Source organism: Mustelus asterias, chromosome 13 (assembly GCF_964213995.1).
Source record: "Mustelus asterias chromosome 13, sMusAst1.hap1.1, whole genome shotgun sequence".
NCBI classification, from domain to species: domain Eukaryota; kingdom Metazoa; phylum Chordata; class Chondrichthyes; order Carcharhiniformes; family Triakidae; genus Mustelus; species Mustelus asterias.
Genome location: NC_135813.1, coordinates 106940620 through 106961909, shown reverse-complemented (window position 1 = coordinate 106961909; position 21290 = coordinate 106940620). Strand labels below are relative to the sequence as shown.

At 41.5% G+C, this 21290-nt stretch overlaps 1 protein-coding gene across 1 annotated transcript; it reads right to left on the bottom strand.

Moving 5' to 3' along the window:
• Window positions 1–854: 854 nt before the first annotated feature.
• Window positions 855–14820, bottom strand: arpc3 (actin related protein 2/3 complex, subunit 3). Its single transcript, XM_078227476.1, has 7 exons — window positions 14669–14820; window positions 14121–14220; window positions 12156–12232; window positions 10062–10130; window positions 9511–9637; window positions 8160–8254; window positions 855–1594 (listed from the first exon to the last, which is right to left on the bottom strand). The coding sequence occupies exons 1-7, from the start codon at window positions 14672–14674 to the stop codon at window positions 1532–1534; spliced, it is 537 nt and encodes a 178-aa protein (XP_078083602.1). The 5' UTR covers window positions 14675–14820; the 3' UTR covers window positions 855–1531.
• Between the last annotated feature and the right edge of the window lie 6470 nt (window positions 14821–21290).

Below are 21290 nucleotides of genomic sequence, written 5' to 3'. Positions count from 1 at the left end.
CCTACAGTGCAGAAGGAGGCCATTTGACCCAGCAAGTCTGCACCAACTACAATGCCATCCAGGCCCTATCCCCATAACTCCACATATTTAGCCTACTAATCCCCCTGACACAAAGAGGCAATTTAGCATAGCCAATCAACCTAACCCACCCATCTTTGGACTGTGGGAGGAAACTCACGCAGACACGGGGAGAACGTGCAAACTCCACACAGTGACCCAAGCCAGGAATTGAACCCGTGTCCCTGGTGCTAAGGCAGCAGTGTTAACTACTGTGCCACCCATGTAACCTATCGAGCCAACGTTTGCATTTTGAGTCATTCTCAGTCCTGCATTTTGTCTGTAACTTTGTAAAATCCCAAATTTTGACCCATCCAACTTGGTTTTAAAATTTATTTATGGAATCCGTTTCCACCAGCATTTCAGGTAGTTCTTTGCTTTTATATTCTAAGTGAGCCATTTTTTTTAAACCAACTTACCCGACCAGCTTTTAAGGATTTGTACAAATGGACACCAAGGTCTTATTTACACCTTTCAAAAATCAGGCCATTATTTTGTCGTCATCATAGCCCTTCCAAAGTGCACCACTTTGCACTTCTTTGCTTGGAACCCTACCTGCCATACTGAATGTCAATTTTCTGGTTAACTGATCAATAAAGACTTGCAACATTTTGACACTGTTCTATAGCATAGAACTGTTTATTAGATATTACTGCCGCACAGCAGTTACACCATAAAATGGATGAATTCAATTCTTTATATCACTAGTTAAATCAGGAATTTGGGGAGTTGTGTATATTTTGAAAATTCTAGATGTCTGACAGCGACTGCCATTTCATGAATGACTTCAATCAGGCTTATGATGTCCAATATTTTTATTTATCCATTTTCTTAAAAAGGAAAGAATCAACATAAATTTTTGCCAAAATATGGAAAGCTAGCTAAATCCCTATTAAAGCTTGACAATTAAAGTTCCCATTAACTATTTTGGTTCCATTCAGCTTAGAAAATTGTTAAACAGCAGAAAATGAATCCCAAATAAACTACAATTGGTTACATATGTTAGTATTCCAATGCCAGTTACAGGAGAGAAATACCAATATTTTCTTAATACTAATATGGTTGTGCAAGCAGCATCAGATGATTATATACCAATACCTGACACATTACATGCAATCTGATGAAAGCAGTAACCAGGGGTCAGGGTACAATTTTGAAATATGACCAGCAGGCTTACTTTATGTAACATCTGTATTGAAAACCATTTACGCACCAAACATTAGTTATATTTATGAGCCACAAGAACCCATTAAACAATTGTATGAGTAGAAGCTCTCAAGTAAATTATATTATGCCAAGCAGTTAATATTCTTCACCTTTTTAAAAAATGCTCTTCAGAATTACACTGTACTTATATCCAAACCCAGTATAAAATCATACGAAACAAGGCAAAAATTTTGTACATCTTGCTGCATGACATGTCTCTATGATGTTTCTCACTTGTTCCACATATTTTAATATTTTTGTGATGATATTAATGTCCTGGTGCTGACAGGCTCTTGTTCATGAACTGCTTCTTTATAAAGCATGTCCACCACTAGAAAGACAAAACAAAACAAAATATATTAAGAATCTCTGATAATGGCATTCTGTCCAGTTTAAAATTACAGCATCTGCAATTGGAATAGGAATGGGTCAACCAAAGAGTATTTTCTCCCCTTACAAGCCCCATTAAAAATAAATCTAGGTTACATATTCCTCAAGAGTATACAGCTGATGTCATTATTGCATGGATGAATGAGCCTCTTAGAAATTGGACAGAAAAGAGATATAACAAATGAGATAAGGTGGACTAGGTCAGTTTTCTCACCCGAGATGAAACATAAGAACATAACATCCATCATGTTAAAGCCCAGTTGAGAAATAATCTTACAATATATTACAATTAATTTTAATTCTTCATTTTAACATTCCCTAAATGAGTCCTTAAATTGGAATAAGAAAACAGTGTTAGTACAGCTCCTTTGTTAATCCACCTGGAACCATTCTTAAGAACATAGAACAGTACAGCACAGAACAGGCCCTTCGGCCCACGATGTTGTGCCGAGCTTTATCTGAAACCAAGATCAAGCTATCCCACTCCCTATCATCCTGGTAAATCATCTTAAAGTAGAAAACATTCCCTGATTTCTGGCAGGATTTGCATCCCTCAAGCCAACCCAATTTACAGAAAAACTGGAAGATGAAATCTCAAAACTGACTCCAATTCTAAACACCTACCATGCAAGTTCACTTTTTTTTAAAAATGTGCAGATGTTTTTAAAAGTTGCAATAGTGATCTGCAGTAAATTTCCAAAACATTTTAGGCAAGTTTTATTTTTAAGCTTATTAATGCTTCAAATTTGAGTCTTATACATCACCAATCACTACAAGTAGTCCCAGGTGCAATCCCAGTACTGCAATTAGCTTCAGTTGGATGAGGGACAGGGGGATAAAAGGACAACAGTCAGAAGGAAGTGCAGACACTTGAGATGACTTCCTTAATTACCTACTGACATTCATAGAAATAGATAGAATCCTTACAGTGCAGAAGGAGGCCATTTGGCCCAACCATAAGACCATAAGACCATAAGACATAGGAGCGGAAGTAAGGCCATTCGGCCCATCGAGTCCACTCCACCATTCAATCATGGTTGATTTCAACTCCATTTACCCGCTCTCTCCCCATAGCCCTTAATTCCTCGAGAAATCAAGAATTTATCAATTTCTGTCTTGAAGACGCTCAACGTCTCGGCCTCCACAGCCCTCTGTGGCAATGAATTCCACAGACCCACCACTCTCTGGCTGAAGAAATTTCTCCTCATCTCTGTTCTAAAGTGACTCCCTTTTATTCTAAGGCTGTGCCCCCGCGTCCTAGTCTCCCCTGTTAATGGAAACAACTTCCCTACGTCCATCCTATCTAAGCCGTTCATTATCTTGTAAGTTTCTATCAGATCTCCCCTCAACCTCCTAAACTCCAATGAATATAATCCCACGATCCTCAGACGTTCATCGTATGTCAGGCCTACCATTCCTGGGATCATCCGTGTGAATCTCCGCTGGACCCGCTCCAGTGCCAGTATGTCCTTCCTGAGGTGTGGGGCCCAAAATTGCTCACAGTACTCCAAATGGGGCCTAACCAGTGCTTTATAAAGCCTCAGAAGTACATCCCTGCTTTTGTATTCCAAGCCTCTTGAGATATTTGTTCCAATGAATGCTTTAATGGATAAAGATAGCTGCTATATCATACACATCAGAACAGTAAATAGAGGTGCACACAGCAAACTTGAGCTGCAGCAGCTTTGGATTCAGCAAATGTAATTTCTAGGACCAAGTATTTGGTGGTATATGTAGCTAAACATTAACATTGTCAGCATACTGGATCATCATATAAACATACAGCACAAGAGCTGGTCATAGAATCCTACAGTGCAGAAGGAGGCCATTTGACCCAGCAAGTCTGCACCAACTACAATGCCATCCAGGCCCTATCCCCATAACTCCACATATTTAGCCTACTAATCCCCCTGACACAAAGAGGCAATTTAGCATAGCCAATCAACCTAACCCACCCATCTTTGGACTGTGGGAGGAAACTCACGCAGACACGGGGAGAACGTGCAAACTCCACACAGTGACCCAAGCCAGGAATTGAACCCGTGTCCCTGGTGCTAAGGCAGCAGTGTTAACTACTGTGCCACCCATGTAACCTATCGAGCCAACGTTTGCATTTTGAGTCATTCTCAGTCCTGCATTTTGTCTGTAACTTTGTAAAATCCCAAATTTTGACCCATCCAACTTGGTTTTAAAATTTATTTATGGAATCCGTTTCCACCAGCATTTCAGGTAGTTCTTTGCTTTTATATTCTAAGTGAGCCATTTTTTTTAAACCAACTTACCCGACCAGCTTTTAAGGATTTGTACAAATGGACACCAAGGTCTTATTTACACCTTTCAAAAATCAGGCCATTATTTTGTCGTCATCATAGCCCTTCCAAAGTGCACCACTTTGCACTTCTTTGCTTGGAACCCTACCTGCCATACTGAATGTCAATTTTCTGGTTAACTGATCAATAAAGACTTGCAACATTTTGACACTGTTCTATAGCATAGAACTGTTTATTAGATATTACTGCCGCACAGCAGTTACACCATAAAATGGATGAATTCAATTCTTTATATCACTAGTTAAATCAGGAATTTGGGGAGTTGTGTATATTTTGAAAATTCTAGATGTCTGACAGCGACTGCCATTTCATGAATGACTTCAATCAGGCTTATGATGTCCAATATTTTTATTTATCCATTTTCTTAAAAAGGAAAGAATCAACATAAATTTTTGCCAAAATATGGAAAGCTAGCTAAATCCCTATTAAAGCTTGACAATTAAAGTTCCCATTAACTATTTTGGTTCCATTCAGCTTAGAAAATTGTTAAACAGCAGAAAATGAATCCCAAATAAACTACAATTGGTTACATATGTTAGTATTCCAATGCCAGTTACAGGAGAGAAATACCAATATTTTCTTAATACTAATATGGTTGTGCAAGCAGCATCAGATGATTATATACCAATACCTGACACATTACATGCAATCTGATGAAAGCAGTAACCAGGGGTCAGGGTACAATTTTGAAATATGACCAGCAGGCTTACTTTATGTAACATCTGTATTGAAAACCATTTACGCACCAAACCCAGGCCCTATCCCCGTAACTCCATGCATTTACCCTAGCTAGTCCCCTGACACTAAGGGGCAATTTAGCATGGCCAATCCACCTAATGTGCATGTCTTTGGACTGTGGGAGGAAACCGAAGCACCCGGAGGAAACCCACGCAGACACAGGGAGAATGTGTAGACTCCGCACAGACCCAAGCTGGGAATTGAACCTGGGTCCCTGGCGCTGTGAGGCAGCAGTGTTAACCACTGTGCCACCCCATTCACATTAGTAACAGACACTTTTGGAGAGAAAAAAAAGTGGAACTGTAACACCAAGTAAGTTTTTAGAAGCAGATGACAGAAAATGCATACCACAGCTTATGGACTGGATAGTACAGGAGATTTTGGGAACAATGCAGATAACTAATTTTCATAGAATCATAGAAACCCTACAGTGCAGAAGGAGGCCATTCGGCCCATCGAGTCTGCACCGACCACAATCCCACCCAGGCCCTACCCCCACATATTTACCCGCTAATCCCTCTAACCTACGCATCCCTGGCCAATCAACCTAACCCACACATCTTTGGACTGTGGGAGGAAACCGGAGCACCCGGAGTAAACCCACGCAGACACGAGGAGAATGTGCAAACTCCACACAGACAGTGACCCGAGCCGGGAATCGAACCTGGGACCCTGGAGCTGTGAAGCAGCAGTGCTAACCACTGTGCTACCGTGCCGCCCATTTTCCTTGAATAATACAAAATATAAAAGAACCCATATTTGCAAGCATTACAATGGGATTGGGTGGCAGTTATAATGCTCTTTAACCCAACTACAGCCAGGAGTTAGAAAACAAAAGCATATTGTGTCATGATAAGACCAAAAATAAGTTTGGAAAGTCTCAACCTCTTTCCTGCATACGGATATCCACAGCATGAAGATAACCTTTTTGTTGAAAATATACAAGACTACAGGAATGCTTACATTGAATGCAGTTGGCAAAGCTCTTCCAACAGTTAAGTCCCATGGATAGTGACAGGAAAGAACACTTTACCCTGCATCTTGTTAGTCATTCTAATAATGGTACATCATGATCGGTACAAAACACATCAAAAAAATCAATTAAATCTCAAAGAATCGGGGGCACTAATAATTGTTTCCAAATTGTTTATAGAAGGTGTCAAACTCTCCAAATGAAGTAATTTAACATATGGAATAGGAGCAGGAGTAAACCATTTGGTCCCTTGAGCCTGCTCCGCCATTCAATAGGGTCACAGCTAATCTGACCGTGGCCTTAACTTCACTTCTCTGCCTGTCCCTAGAATCTTTGATTCCCTTGTAGATGAGAAAAAAATTGTCAAACTCAGCCTTGACTATATTTGACCCCTAAGCCTCCACTGCTCTACAGGAAAGAGATAGAGAATCTGATGAAATGATGCAATGACAATAATCTCTTCCTCAATGTCAGTAAAACAAAGTCATTAACTTCAGGAAACAATGGAGGACATGCCCCTGTCTACATCAATAGTGAAATGAGAGCTTCAAGTTTCTAGGTGTTCAGATCACCAACAACCTGTCCTGGTCCCTCCACACCGACACTATAGTTAAGAAAGCTCACCCACACCTTTACTTTCTCAAGAGGCTAAGGAAATTCTGCATGGCCACTACGACTCTCACCAATTTTTGCAGATGCACCATAGAAAGCATCCTTTCCAGATGTATCACAGCTTGGTATGGCTCTTGTTCTGACCAAGACTGCAAAAAACTACAAAGGATTGTGAACATAGTCCAGTCCATCATGCAAACCAGCCTCCTATCCATTAACTCTGTCTGCATGTCCTGCTGCCTTGGAAAAGCAGCCAGCATAATCAAGGACCCCACGCATCCCGGGCATACTCTCTTCCACCTTCTTCCATCAGGAAAAAGATTCAAAAGTCTGAAAACACTTACCAATCGACTCAAAAATAGCTTCTTCTTTGCTCCCAGACTTTTGAGTGAACCTACCATATTAAGCTGATCTTTCTCTACACTCTATCTGTAACTGCAACACTATATTCTGCACCCTCTCCTTCTCCCCTTTGCACTTTATGAACAGTATGTTTGGCTGTATAGCACGCAAGAACCAATACTTTTCACTGTATCCCAATACATGTGACAATAATAAATCAAATCAAAGGTAGCAAATTTCAAAGATTAATATCCTTCTGAGAAGAAATTCCTCATCTCTATCTTAAATCAGAGACCCCTTATTTTGAAACTGTATCCCATAATTGTGGATTCCCCCATCCTCAGCATTTACGTCAAGCCCCCTCAGAATCTTATCTTTCAATAAGATCACCTCTCATTCTCCCAACCTGCTCAACCTTTTCTCATAAGGCAATGCCATCTCAGGAATCAGCAGAGTGAATCTTCTCTGAACTCCCTCCAATGCAGGTATTTCCCTCTTTAAATAAGGAGACCAAAAACGTACGCAGTACCCTAGGTGTGATGTCAATGCCCTGCACAGTTATCAAATTTATCAGAAACAGAAATATCATCTTATACTTCATAATATTTCGTAAAGTTAAGAGAAATTATTTTCCCCAAATTTCACAATGGTTCTTTTAGACCACTCAAAAATTTTGACTAACACTACTTTCAGAAACAGCTTCGTTTGAGTATTGCATGGATTCAGGAAACAGAAGTTTCCTGTTAAAAATAAACCACAATCACCAGAGAAATCAGTTTCCATATCATCACACGCAGTAACTACAAAATAAATATTGTCCAAGAAAAAGCTGAAAACTGGTCAATTTAAATTTTAATGGCACAGAGTAGCTCGATTTAATAAACTGTTGTTGCGGTGGGGTGGGGTGGGGTGGGGAGCAAGTGGAGCTACATCATAGTAGTTACTTTTCTATGGTTAAGGTTTATACATTATTCATGACAGCACACTTGAAAAAAAGTAGGTGTTTATAAACTAGTTTGAATTTGGGAAACAAAGCAATATTATTAGATAGCACCATGATCAGGTTTAAAACTATTTTGCCCTAATATATTGCTTTCCACCACTGGTGGGCATCATAGGATACGGTTTATCTCATCAACGAGAATTGAATCACTGAGATACTCATATGCAGTTTTAACTAACTGAACCACCCATTTTGTTTTATTCACTGAACCACCCATTTTGTCTGTGGTACCCTTCTCTTCGGACAGCATGGAGAGATATTTGTCCCAGTGATGGTTGAGCAGTACAATGTCACTAATGACCCAAATAGGACTCTGCCTTATATTAACATAGTAATGTCCAGGCAGGAGAAAACTATTGGTCCATCTCACCTACTCTTATAAACCCACTCCAAATCCCTTTCCCCATAGGATCCCATCCAGTCCTTTAAATCCATCATCTGTGCTTAAACTTTTCGTGAAAGTGGTTCATCTTTCTGTGAGAAGCAACAATCATTTACAGCTGCTTACCTTGCTGGGCTTGTCAGTCTGTTGATCAAACACCTTTTCACAAAGTCTCAGTCCAGTCTCTTGCCGGATTTGCTGCAAATAACCCCTCATCATCTCTGAGGAGGTAATCAGAATTCATACGATCATGAATAATAAATACTCAGGGCATACGTTACAAATGATATTCAACAGCCAAATCGCAAATGTGAAGTACAATAATTAGACATCTTATCTCTGTTCTCACAAAACAACTAAAATTCATAAATCCTTCAAAGTTATAAGCAAGAATTTGTTTTATGCAAAAAAATAGGTTACATGCATATGTATATAATCCACAGATTGTGAGCTCACTTATATTTTGTGCTAAGGAGGCTAGAATCTGAGGAAGGATGTCCTTGCTATAGAGGGAGTACAGTGAAGGTTTACCAGGCTGAAATTCTGGGATTACAGATCTATCGGTTCGGATTGTATTCATTAAGAGGGGGGGATCTCATAGAAACTAATTAAATTCTAACAGGGTTAGACAGGGTAGATTCAGAAAGAATGTTCCCGATGGTGGGGGAGTCCAGAACTAGGGGTCATAGTTTGAGGATAAGGGATAAACCTTTTAGAACTGAGGGGAGAAGTTTCTTCACCCAGAGGGTGGTGAATCTGTGGAATTTACTACCACAAAGTAGTTGAGACCAAAACGGTGTGTGATTTCAAGAAGAAATCAGATACAGATCTTAGGGCTAAAAGGGGATCAGGATATTGAATTTGATCAGCCATTATCATAATGAATGGTGGAGCAGGCTCGAAGGGCCGAATGGCCTCCTCCTGCTTCTAGTTTATATGTAATAGCACACTGAACTATCATCATTATGTACCATGTAGTGGAGAGACATGATTTAATTTTCCCCAAAGTGCCAAGCACCCAACCTTAGTCACACAGCTGCACAGTCATAGTGAACAGATAAACTTCCCCAAAGAACAGAAAAATTACAACAAGAGTTGTGACAAACCCCACTACATCTCACTGGCCAGCTTTACAGCCATTTCTTGCAAATTCCTAGAAACAGAGGGGGCTCCTTTTTCTCAGAGATAGTGAACCATTTGAAATGACTAAGCGCATGAATTAATAAATTTAAGGAAGATTCTCAGCCTCAAACAAAAAATCTAAACTTTAATTTCAATGTCTTAAATATTTTGAGATAATGTGGAATTAAGCTTAATTAGCATAAAATTGATGTGTAATTGAGGCACTATGGGGCATTATGCAAATTGCTTTTTTAAAATCAAAAATAGGCAGTTAAAATACTCCAACTAAATACATATGTTTCTCTATCCATTCGTAGTTAACTTTATTAATTCTAATAATGCTGCTTCAACATACCATCTTCCTGCTTGTGTCCAGGCTTTGCATACATGGCATTGAGGGGAAAGCCTGGCTCTCCAGGAATGGGAAAGTTAGTTATCCCCAAGGTGTACATTTCCTTCTCTCCTTGATTTTTGGAGTTGCACTGTGTAAAATAAAAACAACCAAAATTAAAAACAGCTCACTCACATCCCAAAATAATGCTGAAGTGCGCAAAGGATGAAGTGCATACCATTTTATGAAATAAAACTGTTGAATAGCTCACAACTCACCACGTGCAAAACAACAGTAGCATTATCACTGCTAATGAGTTCCTGGGTTTCTTTTGCTTTTCTACTACATTTGTAATAACTTTTCATGCAAACGCCTAGTGCACCAGAAACGGTCTAACCACCATTCCGCCCGAGTGAGATTACTTCCTTGTTCCAACTATGAAGCAAATTATTCAGATCACACATCTGCTGAGTGGAACTGGCTGAAGCGGCACAGCAATCCTGGGGCTACTCTGCCTGCCAGCTTTCACAGCTGACAAAAGCAAGGCAAGAAAGAGTTACCAGCATTTTCCCTACCTTTTGTAACTTTTTGAGGCATTCAGTGATATAGAGGGTGATATAAATCAAGGTTCTGTCAGCTTCATTCTGCAAAAAAAAAGGTTTGTTAGATGTGCAGCATTAAAATGTTGGAATACAGGAACCAAAGCTGGCCATTCAGCCCTACGAACTTGTTCCATTATTCAATTAGATCACGTTTAACTCCATCTAAACGTCGAATTTATGTAATCCTTAATGCGCTGTCTAACAAAAATAATCTATCAACTCTAATGTTGATATTTTCAATGGAGCTAGCCGCAACAGCTTCTTGGAGAGAGTACCATAGAATCCCCACAGTGCACAAGGCGTGGGCCCGGGTGGAGTCGCCGCGGGTGCAGATCTTGATGGCAGTAGCAAATATTCAAACGAGAACTTTGAAGGCCGAAGTGGAGGAGGATTGGACTGTGGGAGGAAACTAGAGCATCTGGAGGAAAACCCACACAGACATGGGGAGAATGTGCAAACCACACAGTCACCCAAGGCCAGAATTGAACCCAAGTCCCCGGTGCCGTGAGACAGCAGTGCTAATCATTGTGCCACCATGCCTTGCTACAGCTGCTTGTAGTGCAAGGAAAAATAGAAGTCCCGAGTACTGTTCTCATTTTAATATGAAAGCACCCAAGAACATAAAACAAGTAATGGCTGCTAGCTCAATCCTAAGGATGACTTATTACCATTCAAAATTTGAATAAAACTAAAGAAGTTTTTTTGTAAGTTTGTTTTTACTAATTGAGATAGACTCCCTCTAAAAAATGAATCAGAAATGACCAGCTTCACCATATTACGTTCAGCCCTTTGAGTCTGCTCCACCATTCAATCAGATCATGGCTGATCTCTCCCTGGTCTCAAATCCACCTCCGAACCCGTTCCACATATCCACTTTTCTGTTTTTTTAAAATATAGAAATATGTCTATTTCCCTTCTTGAAACCATTCAATGATTCAGACTCCCCCGCGCTCTGGGGCAGCGAGTTCCACAAATTCACCACACTCTGCGAGAAGTAGTTTCTCCTCATCTCAGTTTTAAATCTATTGCCTCTCAACCTATACCTGTGACCTCCTGTTCTAGATTGCCCCACAAGGAAAAACATTTACTTTATCAATTCCTTTTAAAATTTTAAATCCTTTCTCATCCTTCGAACCTCCAGCGAGTATAAGCCCAAACTGTTTAATCTCTCCTCGTACGTCAACCATTTCATCCCCGGAATCAATCTGATGAACCTCCTCTGAACTGTCTCCAATGCCACCACATCCTTCCTTAAATAAGGAGACCAAAACTGGACACAATACTCCAGATGTGGTCTCACCAACACCCTATACAATTGCAACAACACTTCTCTACTTTTATACTCCAGTCCTTTTGCAATAAATGCCAACATCCCATTTGTCTTTTATTACATGCTGCACCTGCATACTGACCTTTTGCAATTCATGAACAAAGACACCCAGATCCCTCTGCTGAGACTTTGAATCTGCTTTCTATTTTGATAATTTGCCTACTTTTTTTTTCTGCCAAGATGGATAACCTCACTCATCCACATTAATCTCCATATGCCAAATTTTGGCCCATTCTCCTAGCCTATCTATATCAATCTGTAGAATCTTTATATCCTCTTCACTGCCTGCTTTCCCGCCTATTTTAGTATCATGGTTATAATATGGTTACCATATTATTGTTGTATATTACTAAATTTAAAAGATTTATAATCCATGTTACTTTTTGAAAAATATTTTTCTTGCTTTTTTGCCCTACACACTAGAGGGTAGGTGGAGAATCTGCTCTAAGCTTTGCATTAATGGATCTGTTAGTCAGATGTACCCAAGAGTATCCACTAGTGACTCTCCTTCTGGTCTTCATGCTTCTTGGGACATTTTAGGATATCCAAACATAGTGGGACAGATAACAGCAACTGACTATCAGGTGTAAACGTATATTCTACTATTTTGTACCAAAATGATCTCAGAGTTATATTCTGCAATGCAGCATTCTCTTCAATGCATACTACATATGACACATTAGTCAATTTTTAAGCATGTTTAAAAAAAGGTTAAAGTCAAAAAACCAAAAATTTACCTTTATTTCATAGTTTTTGAAGAAAACATTTGCTTTAAAGTAGTAGATTGCTTCATCAATGACATCAGAGTCCTTAGCTGAAAGAGATAATCAAATCATATACTTAAATCCTGAAAATGAATGAACACCCCAATTTTGTCCTCCCCAATCAGGAAATATACTTGACCAAGTCAGGAAGACATTTCAATTGCCAATCTGCTCTCTCTTCCAGAGACAAGGTAGTTTCAATGAAAAAAGCTTGTCCTCTTGGAGAACTCTCAATTTGAAGAGATCACATGAAACTAGAAATGGTCTCCGTAGCTGAACTGGTCCTGCTGAACTGATACTTTTCTTGTGCTACCAACTGCTGCAAATGGCTCAATTTTAGTGCATATTAATATTTAATTGAGAACGTGATGTGACATCCAGAGGCTGATAACCTTGGTTACCCACCAGGCAGATGGTGCAAAAACAGGACCCCCTTAAGCTAGTGTCACTTCAGGCATTACAACCACTCATCCTCCTAGTGATACTAGAAAGTATAATCGTGCTTTCCCTAACCACTCCCTCTGTTCTCTCAAGTTTCCTCTAGGGAAGGAAGGAAGGAAGATAGGTAACAAAAGTTATCAGGGATAGGTGGGAATGTAGAGTTGAGGCTGCACAAATAGATCAGCCATGATCTTATTAAATGGCAGAGCAAGCTCAAGGGGCCAAATGACCCACTCCTTTTCCTATTTTTCATGTAAGCAATCTACATCTAGACCTTTGCTAACAGCATTCTTGAACACAATTCCAGACCAAAAGGTGACTTGTTTTACAATTTATCAAAAATACTACAAATTTTTGATCGCCACAGCTCTTCAGAGAATGCAGCTAAGATTTATTCTGTTGGAGGGCTACGTGTTGTACTAGAGTTGATGAATAATAATTTGTATTATATTCAACATACTAGCCACGTGACAATTAGGAATACAATTGTGGGTAACTATTTCTGATAGGCAAATGATGGACATTGCTATTGGGCACAGGATCTTTTATTCACACAGTACATGCATTAACTTTTCTTTGTATTTGTTGTTAAAAATCACAAAAGGAGCACTGTGTTGATTCTTGAGAGTCCTTTATCTCAGTTACTGAATGGTGGTAGTTATGATAAATATACCCATATAAAGTACATTTCCCTGTATTGTGTGGAAGATGTTTTATGCATGTGAGTAAATCAGTGCCACTGTGCCTAGTCAGTAATTTCTATCATGACAACACTACTCTAGAGAGTCATGCCAGGTTGTAAACTAATGCACATTACTCAACTCCAAAGCATCAAGGTTTTCTTGAAAAATCATTCAACAACTGTTAACATAGAAACATAGAAGATAGGAGCAGGAGAAGGCCATTCAAGCCTGCTCCGCCATTCATCATGATCATGGCTGATCTTCCAACTCAATGGCCTAATCCTGCTTTCTCCCCATATCCTCTGATCCTGTTCGCCCCAAGTGCTACATCTAGTTGCCTCTTGAATACATTTTGGCATCAACTACTTCCTGTGGTAATGAATTCCACAGGCTCACCACTCTTTGGGTCAAGAAATGTCTCTTCATCATCCATCCTAGATGCTCTACCCTGTATCCTCAGATTGTGGCTCTGGTTCTGGACACACCAACATCGGAAACATCCTTCCTGCATCTACCCTGTCTATTCTTGTTGGAATTTTTAAAGTTTCTATGAGATTCCCGCCTTATTCATCTGAACTCCAGCAAAAACAATCCTAACCTAGTCAATCTCTCCTCATACATCAGTCCCGCCATCCCCGGAATCAGCCTGGTAAACCTTCGCTGCACTCCCTCAAGAGCAAGAATATCCTTTCTCAGAAAAGGAGACCAAAACGGCACAAAAGTTTAAATGACAAAATTAATCTCTATGTTGCACAACAGTATAAACAGGTACAAGTATTGCATAGCTTTATAAAAAATAAATCTCAAAACTTACTTTCTTTGGGAGCTGGTCCTTTAAATTGGGTTTTAAGTGGCAATAATGCCATGTTTCCAATCAGTTTGACATCACTGTCCATAAGGGTGGAATGATAAGCCTAAGAGAGAAATAAAGCACTATGAGAAATGCTCTCCCCTTTTATTATTCGGTCTCTACTGAAATGTTCATAATAAAAAAAACATTCACAAATTGAGACTTTCTTCTTTGTAGATGAATTGTGAGAACTTCTGACCACAACTTCCAGTAAAATAGTTGCAGGATGTTCAGTAATGGTCATCATTACATTACATTTCAGACTTCAAACCATTCATTTTAATTGGATTAAACGTGGCTATTTATAGAGTTCCCCCAAACATTCATTTTTGAGGGTTTAAAAGTTAATTTAAAATCTAACCTTGTGTCAGGGCCTAATTGGCTACTTCCTGATTTCTCACATCCCATTCTACCCATTAACCAGCTCACTGCCACAAATTAACACCGACTCAGCGCGAGTTAAAACTCCGCTGCGACACCCAGAAGGTGAAGCAACCCTGAGACAATCTTACCGGCATCTTAGACACGGTAACGGCGCGAGCCCTCAGGAGAAACCCGGTCTGTCAGTCCCAGCGCTTCCGCCTGTCCCACCCTGTCAGCGTCAGGGGCGAGCGACGCAAGGGGCGGGGCCGCGTCCTGTCACGTGGGTGGCGTGGCGTGCTGCGTCTCCCTTAGACACGTGCGGGGGGCACGTTCTGTCACGTGCGGGGGCACGTTCTGTCACGTGGGCAGCGACGCGTGCGACGTCTAAGGGCGGAGAGGCGTTTGCGTCACGTGGGCAGCGTGGCGTGCTGCGTCCAAGGGTCGGGGGGCGGGGCCGCATTCTACGTCATGCGACGCGAGGTCAGGTTCTGAGTCACGTGGGTGCGGAGCAGAGCGGCGTCCTGAGGCGGGTCCTACGTCACCGTGGGCGGGGTCAGGCTCTGAGTCACCGTGAGCGGGGTCAGGCTCCGCGGGGCGGGGCCAAGGTGTGTTACGTGGGCGGCGGGACGCAGCGTCTGTCCCTGGTGCGCAGGTGCGCCTGTCCCGGAGACCGAGCCAAGGCTGTGCATTGGGCGGGAAAATAACTCTTGTAGAAAGTGTAGGATTAACGGCATGAGGGCGTCGTTGGCTGGGCCCAGCATTTATTGCCCATCCCTAACTCTCCATTTCAGAGGGCATTTGAGAGTAAACCACATTACTGTGGGTCTGGAGTCATATATAGGCCAGACCGGCTAAAGGACATTCGTGAACCAGATGGGGTTTTTCAACAATTGGCAATGGTTTCATGGTCACCATTAGACTTTTAATTCCAATTTTTAAAATTCCAATTTCTGCCATGGTGGAATTTGAACCCAGGTCCCCAAAGGATTGTCCTGGATCTTTGGATTACTAGTCCAGTGACTATATTACTAAGCCACCACCTCCCCTAAGTTCAATTCCAGCCTTGGGTGACTGTGTGGAGTTTGCACATACTCCCCATGTCTGCACAGATTTCCTCCGGGTGCTCCAGTTTCTTCTCACACTCCAACGATGTCCAGGTCAAGTGGATTGGCTGTGCTAAATTGCCCCTTAGTGTCCCAAGATGCATAAATTAGACGGATTAACTATCATAAATGTGTGGGGTTCAGGGGACAGGGCAGGAACCTGGGTAAGATACTCTTTTGGAGAATCGGTACAGACGTAGTGGGATGAATGGCCCCCACACTATAGAAATTCTATGGTCCAATTCTGGGCACCACATTTTGGAGAGGGGCACAATAGCACAGTGGTTAGCACTGCTGCTTCACAGCACCAGGGACCTGGAATTGATTCTTAGCATAGGTCACTGTCTGTGGAGTTTGCAGGTTCTCCCCGTGTCTGCGTGGGTTTCCTCCGAGTGTTCCAGTTTCCTCCCACATTCTGAAAGACGCGCTGGTTAGGTGCACTGACCCAAACAGGTGCCGGACTGTGGGGAATTTCACAGTAACTTCATTGCAGTGCTAATGTAAGCCTTACTTGTGACTAATAAATAAACTTTAAAAGAGTTAGCTGAATGGTTCCAGGGATGAGAAACTTCAGCTACCTGGATGGACTGGATAAGCTGGTATTGGCCTCCTTGGAGAATAGACGATTGCAAGGGTATTTACCAAGGTATTCAAAATAGTGAGGGAGCATGACAGTGTAGATAAGACAAAATGGTTCCTACTGGTGGGAAGGTTGAGAACCAAAGGATGTTGGCTTAAGGCAATTGGTTTAAGACCCAACATGAGGAAAATGATTTTCACGCAGTGAGTGGTTAGGATTTCGAATACAGTACCTGAGAGTATGGTCTCTCAGTAAGGTCAATTCAAATTTCAAAACAGCTTTGGATAATTATCTGAAGAGACTGAAGAGCAGGACTGTGGCAAAAAGGTGGGGGGAGTAAGACTAGCTGAGTTGCTTTGGCAGAAAGTAGGCACAGATACCATGGGATGAAAGGTCTCCTTCTGTCCTGTGACCATTCTATGATTCATAAAATCATAGGAAATGGGAGTAAGACATACGATCCCGCAAACCTGCACCAATATTCTTTAAGGTCACAGCTAATCTAGATTGCAGCCTTACTCCATGTTCCTGCCTGTCCCCAGAACTCTCGAGTCCCTTGAGGATCTAAAATCTGTTTAACTTGGCCTTGAATACGTTTTTTTATTCATTCATGAGATGCAGGCATAGCAAGGCCAGCATTTATTGCCCATTCTCTAATTGCCCTTGAGCAGGTGGTGGTGAGCTGCTTTCTTGAACTGCTGCCCATCCTTGTGATATGGATACTGACCAGGTCTTGTTGTATTTGGATATGGACTGTTTCAGTATCTGAGGAGTCGCATATGGTGCTGAACATTATGTAATCACCAGCAAACATCTGACTTCTGACCTTATGATGAAGGGAAGATAATTAATGAAGCAGCTGAAAATGGGTTGGGTGTAGGACACTACCTTGAGGATCTCCAGCTGTGATGTCAAAGAACAATACAGCACAGGAACAGGCCCTCCAAGCCCACGCCGCTCCCTGGTCCAAACTAGACCATTCTTTTGTATCCCTCCATTCCCACTCCGTTCATGTGGCTTAAACGTTCCCAGTGTGTCCGCCTCCACCACCTTGCCTGATTGACTTAACAACCACAATTATCTTCCTTTGTGCCAATTAGGACTCCTACCTCCCCCCCCACAATCCCCATTGACACCTGTTTTGCTAGGCCTCCTTGATCTCACACCAGTCAAATGCCACCTTGATGTCAATGGCAGTTACTCGCATCTCATCTCTGGAGTTCAGCTCTTTTGTGCATGTTTGAACCAAGGCTGTAATGAGGTTAGGAGCTGAGTGACCCTGTGGAACCAAACTGAGCATCAGTGAGCAGGTTATTGCTAAGCAAGTGCTGCCTGAAAACCCTGTTGACGTCCCCTTCCCTCACTTTACTGATAATCAAGACTAGACTGATAGGCCAGTAGTTGACCAGGTTGTATTTGTCCTGCTTTTTGTGACAGGACATATCTGGGAAATTTTGCTGGATGTCAGTGTTGTAGCTGTACTGGAACAGCTTGGCTAGCGTGCAGCAAGTTTTGGAGCACTTCTTCAGTACCATTGCTGGAATCTTTTACACCCTTTGCAGTATCAAGTGCCTCCAGCCATTTCTTGATATATGTGGAGTGAATTGAAGTTTGGCATCTATGATAAAGGGAAAATAATTAATGAAGCAGCTGAAAACGGGTTGGCTCTAGGACACAACCCTGAGGATCTCCAGCTGTGATATTCTGATTGACTTCTCACAACCACAATCATCTTCCTTTGTGTCAATTAGGACTCCCTCCAAAGGAGGCCCAAATGGATCATCCACTTGGCCCTTCTGGCTGAAGATTGTTGCAAATGCTTCAGTTTTATCTTTTGCACTGATGTGTTGGTCTCCCCCTCATTGAAGGTAGGGATATTTGTGAAGTGTCCTTCTCCGGTGAGTTGTTTAATTGTCCACACCATTCACACCTGTTTGTGGCAGGACCGCAGAGCTTAGATCTGATCCATTGATTGTGGAATCATTTAACTGTCACTTGCTGCTCACGAGTAGTCCTGTGCTCTAGCTTCACCAGATTAACACCTCATTTTAACTTGGCATCTATCTTTACCAAGGAAGAATATGCTACCCAGATCCTCGTAAAAGAGAAGGTAATTCAGACACTAGAAGGGTTTACAATTCATAAGGAAAAGGTATTGTACAGGTATTGTATAGCCTGTACAAAATTGATAAGGCACCAGTACTAGATGAGATGTATCTAATGAAACTGAGGGAAGTAAGAGTGCAAATAGGAGAGGCACTGGCCATAGAGTGTTCCTTAGGTGCAGGTGGTGTCAAGAGAACTTGCAAGTGCTACACCCATGTTCAAAAAAGGATGTAAAGATAAATCAATTGTAGTAAAATCCCATCTGGTTCATTAATGTCCTTTAAGGAAGGAAATCTGCCATCCTTACCTGGTCTGACCTACAGACCCACAGCAATGTAGTTGACTTTTAACTGCCCTCTGAAATGGCCTAGCAATCCACTCAATGCAAAGACAATTAGGAATGGGCAACAAATGCTGGCCTTACCAGTGACATACACATCCCACAAAGGAATAAATAAAACACTGATGCACATATTCAAAATCATGAGAGGTCAGGATCGAGTAGATAGGGTGAAACTGTTCCCACTTGTCAAAGGATCAAGAATGAGGGGGCACAGATTTAAAGTAATTGGTCGAAGAAACAAAATTGATACGAGAAAAATCTTTATCTCACAGGTCTGGAATATACTGCCTGAAAGTGTGGTGGACGCAGTTTCAATTGAATCGTTCTATAGGGTATTTGACAGTTATTTGAAAAGGAAGAATATGCAGAGTTACAGAAAAAAGGCAGGAGAATGTTATTATGTTAATTGCTTATTCGGAGAGGCTGTGCAGACACAATGGGACAAATAACTCACCATATGCTGCTTTCTTCTTATGACACTTCAAAGCCTTCTGTCTATATTGGAAAGCTTCATGATAATGTATTGCAAATTATGGTTATAAAAAGACTAATACTTGAACAAATGATCTCCAAGTGGCAGCATGTTTTTTATAACCAGAAACATTAAGCATTAGATTTTCACATCGGCAAGGTTTGAGATATAAAGACTTGCATTTTGATAAAAAGGCAATTTTGAAAAAGACTTCCCCTTTCTACCTTGTTCTCCTTTCCCAGTTATTGTCTCATCTCGATAGCATTTTTAGTTCACTGAACCCTCATCAACCCAGCACACACCTATGTAAAGAAAACTTGACCAGGATTATTTTCCACAAGCTAGTGAAGATCGAGACAACTCTGTAGACACCGATCTTAGTCAGGCTGAAATTTGAGACTCACTTTATTTAATTACTACTATATAAACACTGCAAAACTTCCAATTTGGCTGGTACCAAAGGAAGAAATTAATTCCATGTTTTCGTGGTTGAAACAGGAATGACCTCTCCCCTATTGAAGACTGCCAGTCAGTGTGAATACTACATTTACAATCTGTTACATGAATAAAAGCAGCAAATTAAGCTTCTCTTTCCATAGTGCAAATGAACTTGAATTTATAAATGTTTACAGTTATTTCAAATTTCTATAAGCATTTTGTTCCAACCTTCATATGGTTAAGATTTATTTTGGCTTACTTATATTTTTAGTTTTTTTCTGTAGAAGCATATTGGGTGTTCTGTATGTGGCTTATGGAATACATTCAGATCCTATAGATCTCTGCAAACCACGTGACAAATAACAGGTAGTTGCACAGACTTAATTAGAAACATTTTGGAATATGTTTTCTCGCATTTCAATCGGGACACCACTTCAAGGCGTTAGATGATGTTCTCCATGACATTGGCGGCACGGTAGCACAGTGGTTAGCACTGCTGCTTCACAGCTCCAGGGTCCCGGGTTCGATTCCCGGCTCGGGTCACTGTCTGTGTGGAGTTTGCACATTCTCCTCGTGTCTGCGTGGGTTTCCTCCGGGTGCTCCGGTTTCCTCCCACAGTCCAAAGATGTGCGGGTTAGGTTGATTGGCCAGGTTTAAAAAATTGCCCCTTAGAGTACTGGGATGCGTAGATTAGAGGGATTAGCGGGTAAAATATGTGGGGGTAGGGCCTGGGTGGGATTGTGGTCGGTGCAGACTCGATGGGCCGAATGGCCTCCTTCTGCACTGTAGGGTTTCTATGATTTCTATGATTCTATGACATAGCTGACAACTTCTTGTTGAAATAGCAGAGGCAAACAATATCTCAGCTAACATTAATTCCCTGGAACAACATGGAGGAGCAAAAATGGGCGGCACGGTGGTTAGCACTGCTGCCTCACAGCGCCAGGGACCTGGGTTCGATTCCCGGCTTGGGTCACTGTCTGTGCAGAGTCTGTACGTTCTCCGTGGGCTTCCTCCAGATGCTCCGGTTTCCTCCCACAGTCCGAAAGACATGTTGGTTAGGTGCATTGGCCATGCTAAATTCTCCCTCTGTGTGTCTGAACAGGCGCTGGAGTGTGACGACTAGGGGATTTTCACAGTAACTTCACTGCAGTGTTAATGTAAGCCTACTTGTGACACTAATAACTAAACTTCAAACAAAGCCATATTATTTTGTAGCCCATGTCTACTCTGCTGCAGAATATTGCTCTGCCTTATGATCCTGTGGCCACAAACAGCCACCAAGAACACTTAAATCTAGTCCAACAAATTGGCTGGATTCATACCAGGCACAAAGGAAGATATAGTTGTGCCTGTTGCTGGTCAATAATCTTGGTCTTCTGACATTGCTGCAGGAGTTCCTCCGAGCAGTGTCCTTGGTCCAACCATCTTCAGCTGCTTCATCAATTATCTTTCCTCCATCACAAGGTCAGAAATGGGCATGTTCGCTAATGATTGCAGTGTTCAGTTCCAATCACAACTCCTCAGATAAAGAAGTTCCTGCCCACATGCAGCAAAAATTCAGATTTGGGCTGAAAACTGACAAAACATTCACACCACACAAGTGCCAGGTAATGACCATCTCTAACAAGAGAAAATCTAAACATCTTCCCCCTAACATTATTACTATCACTGAAGCCTCCCACCGGCAACACCATGAGGGTCACCATCAACCAGAAACTTGACCAGT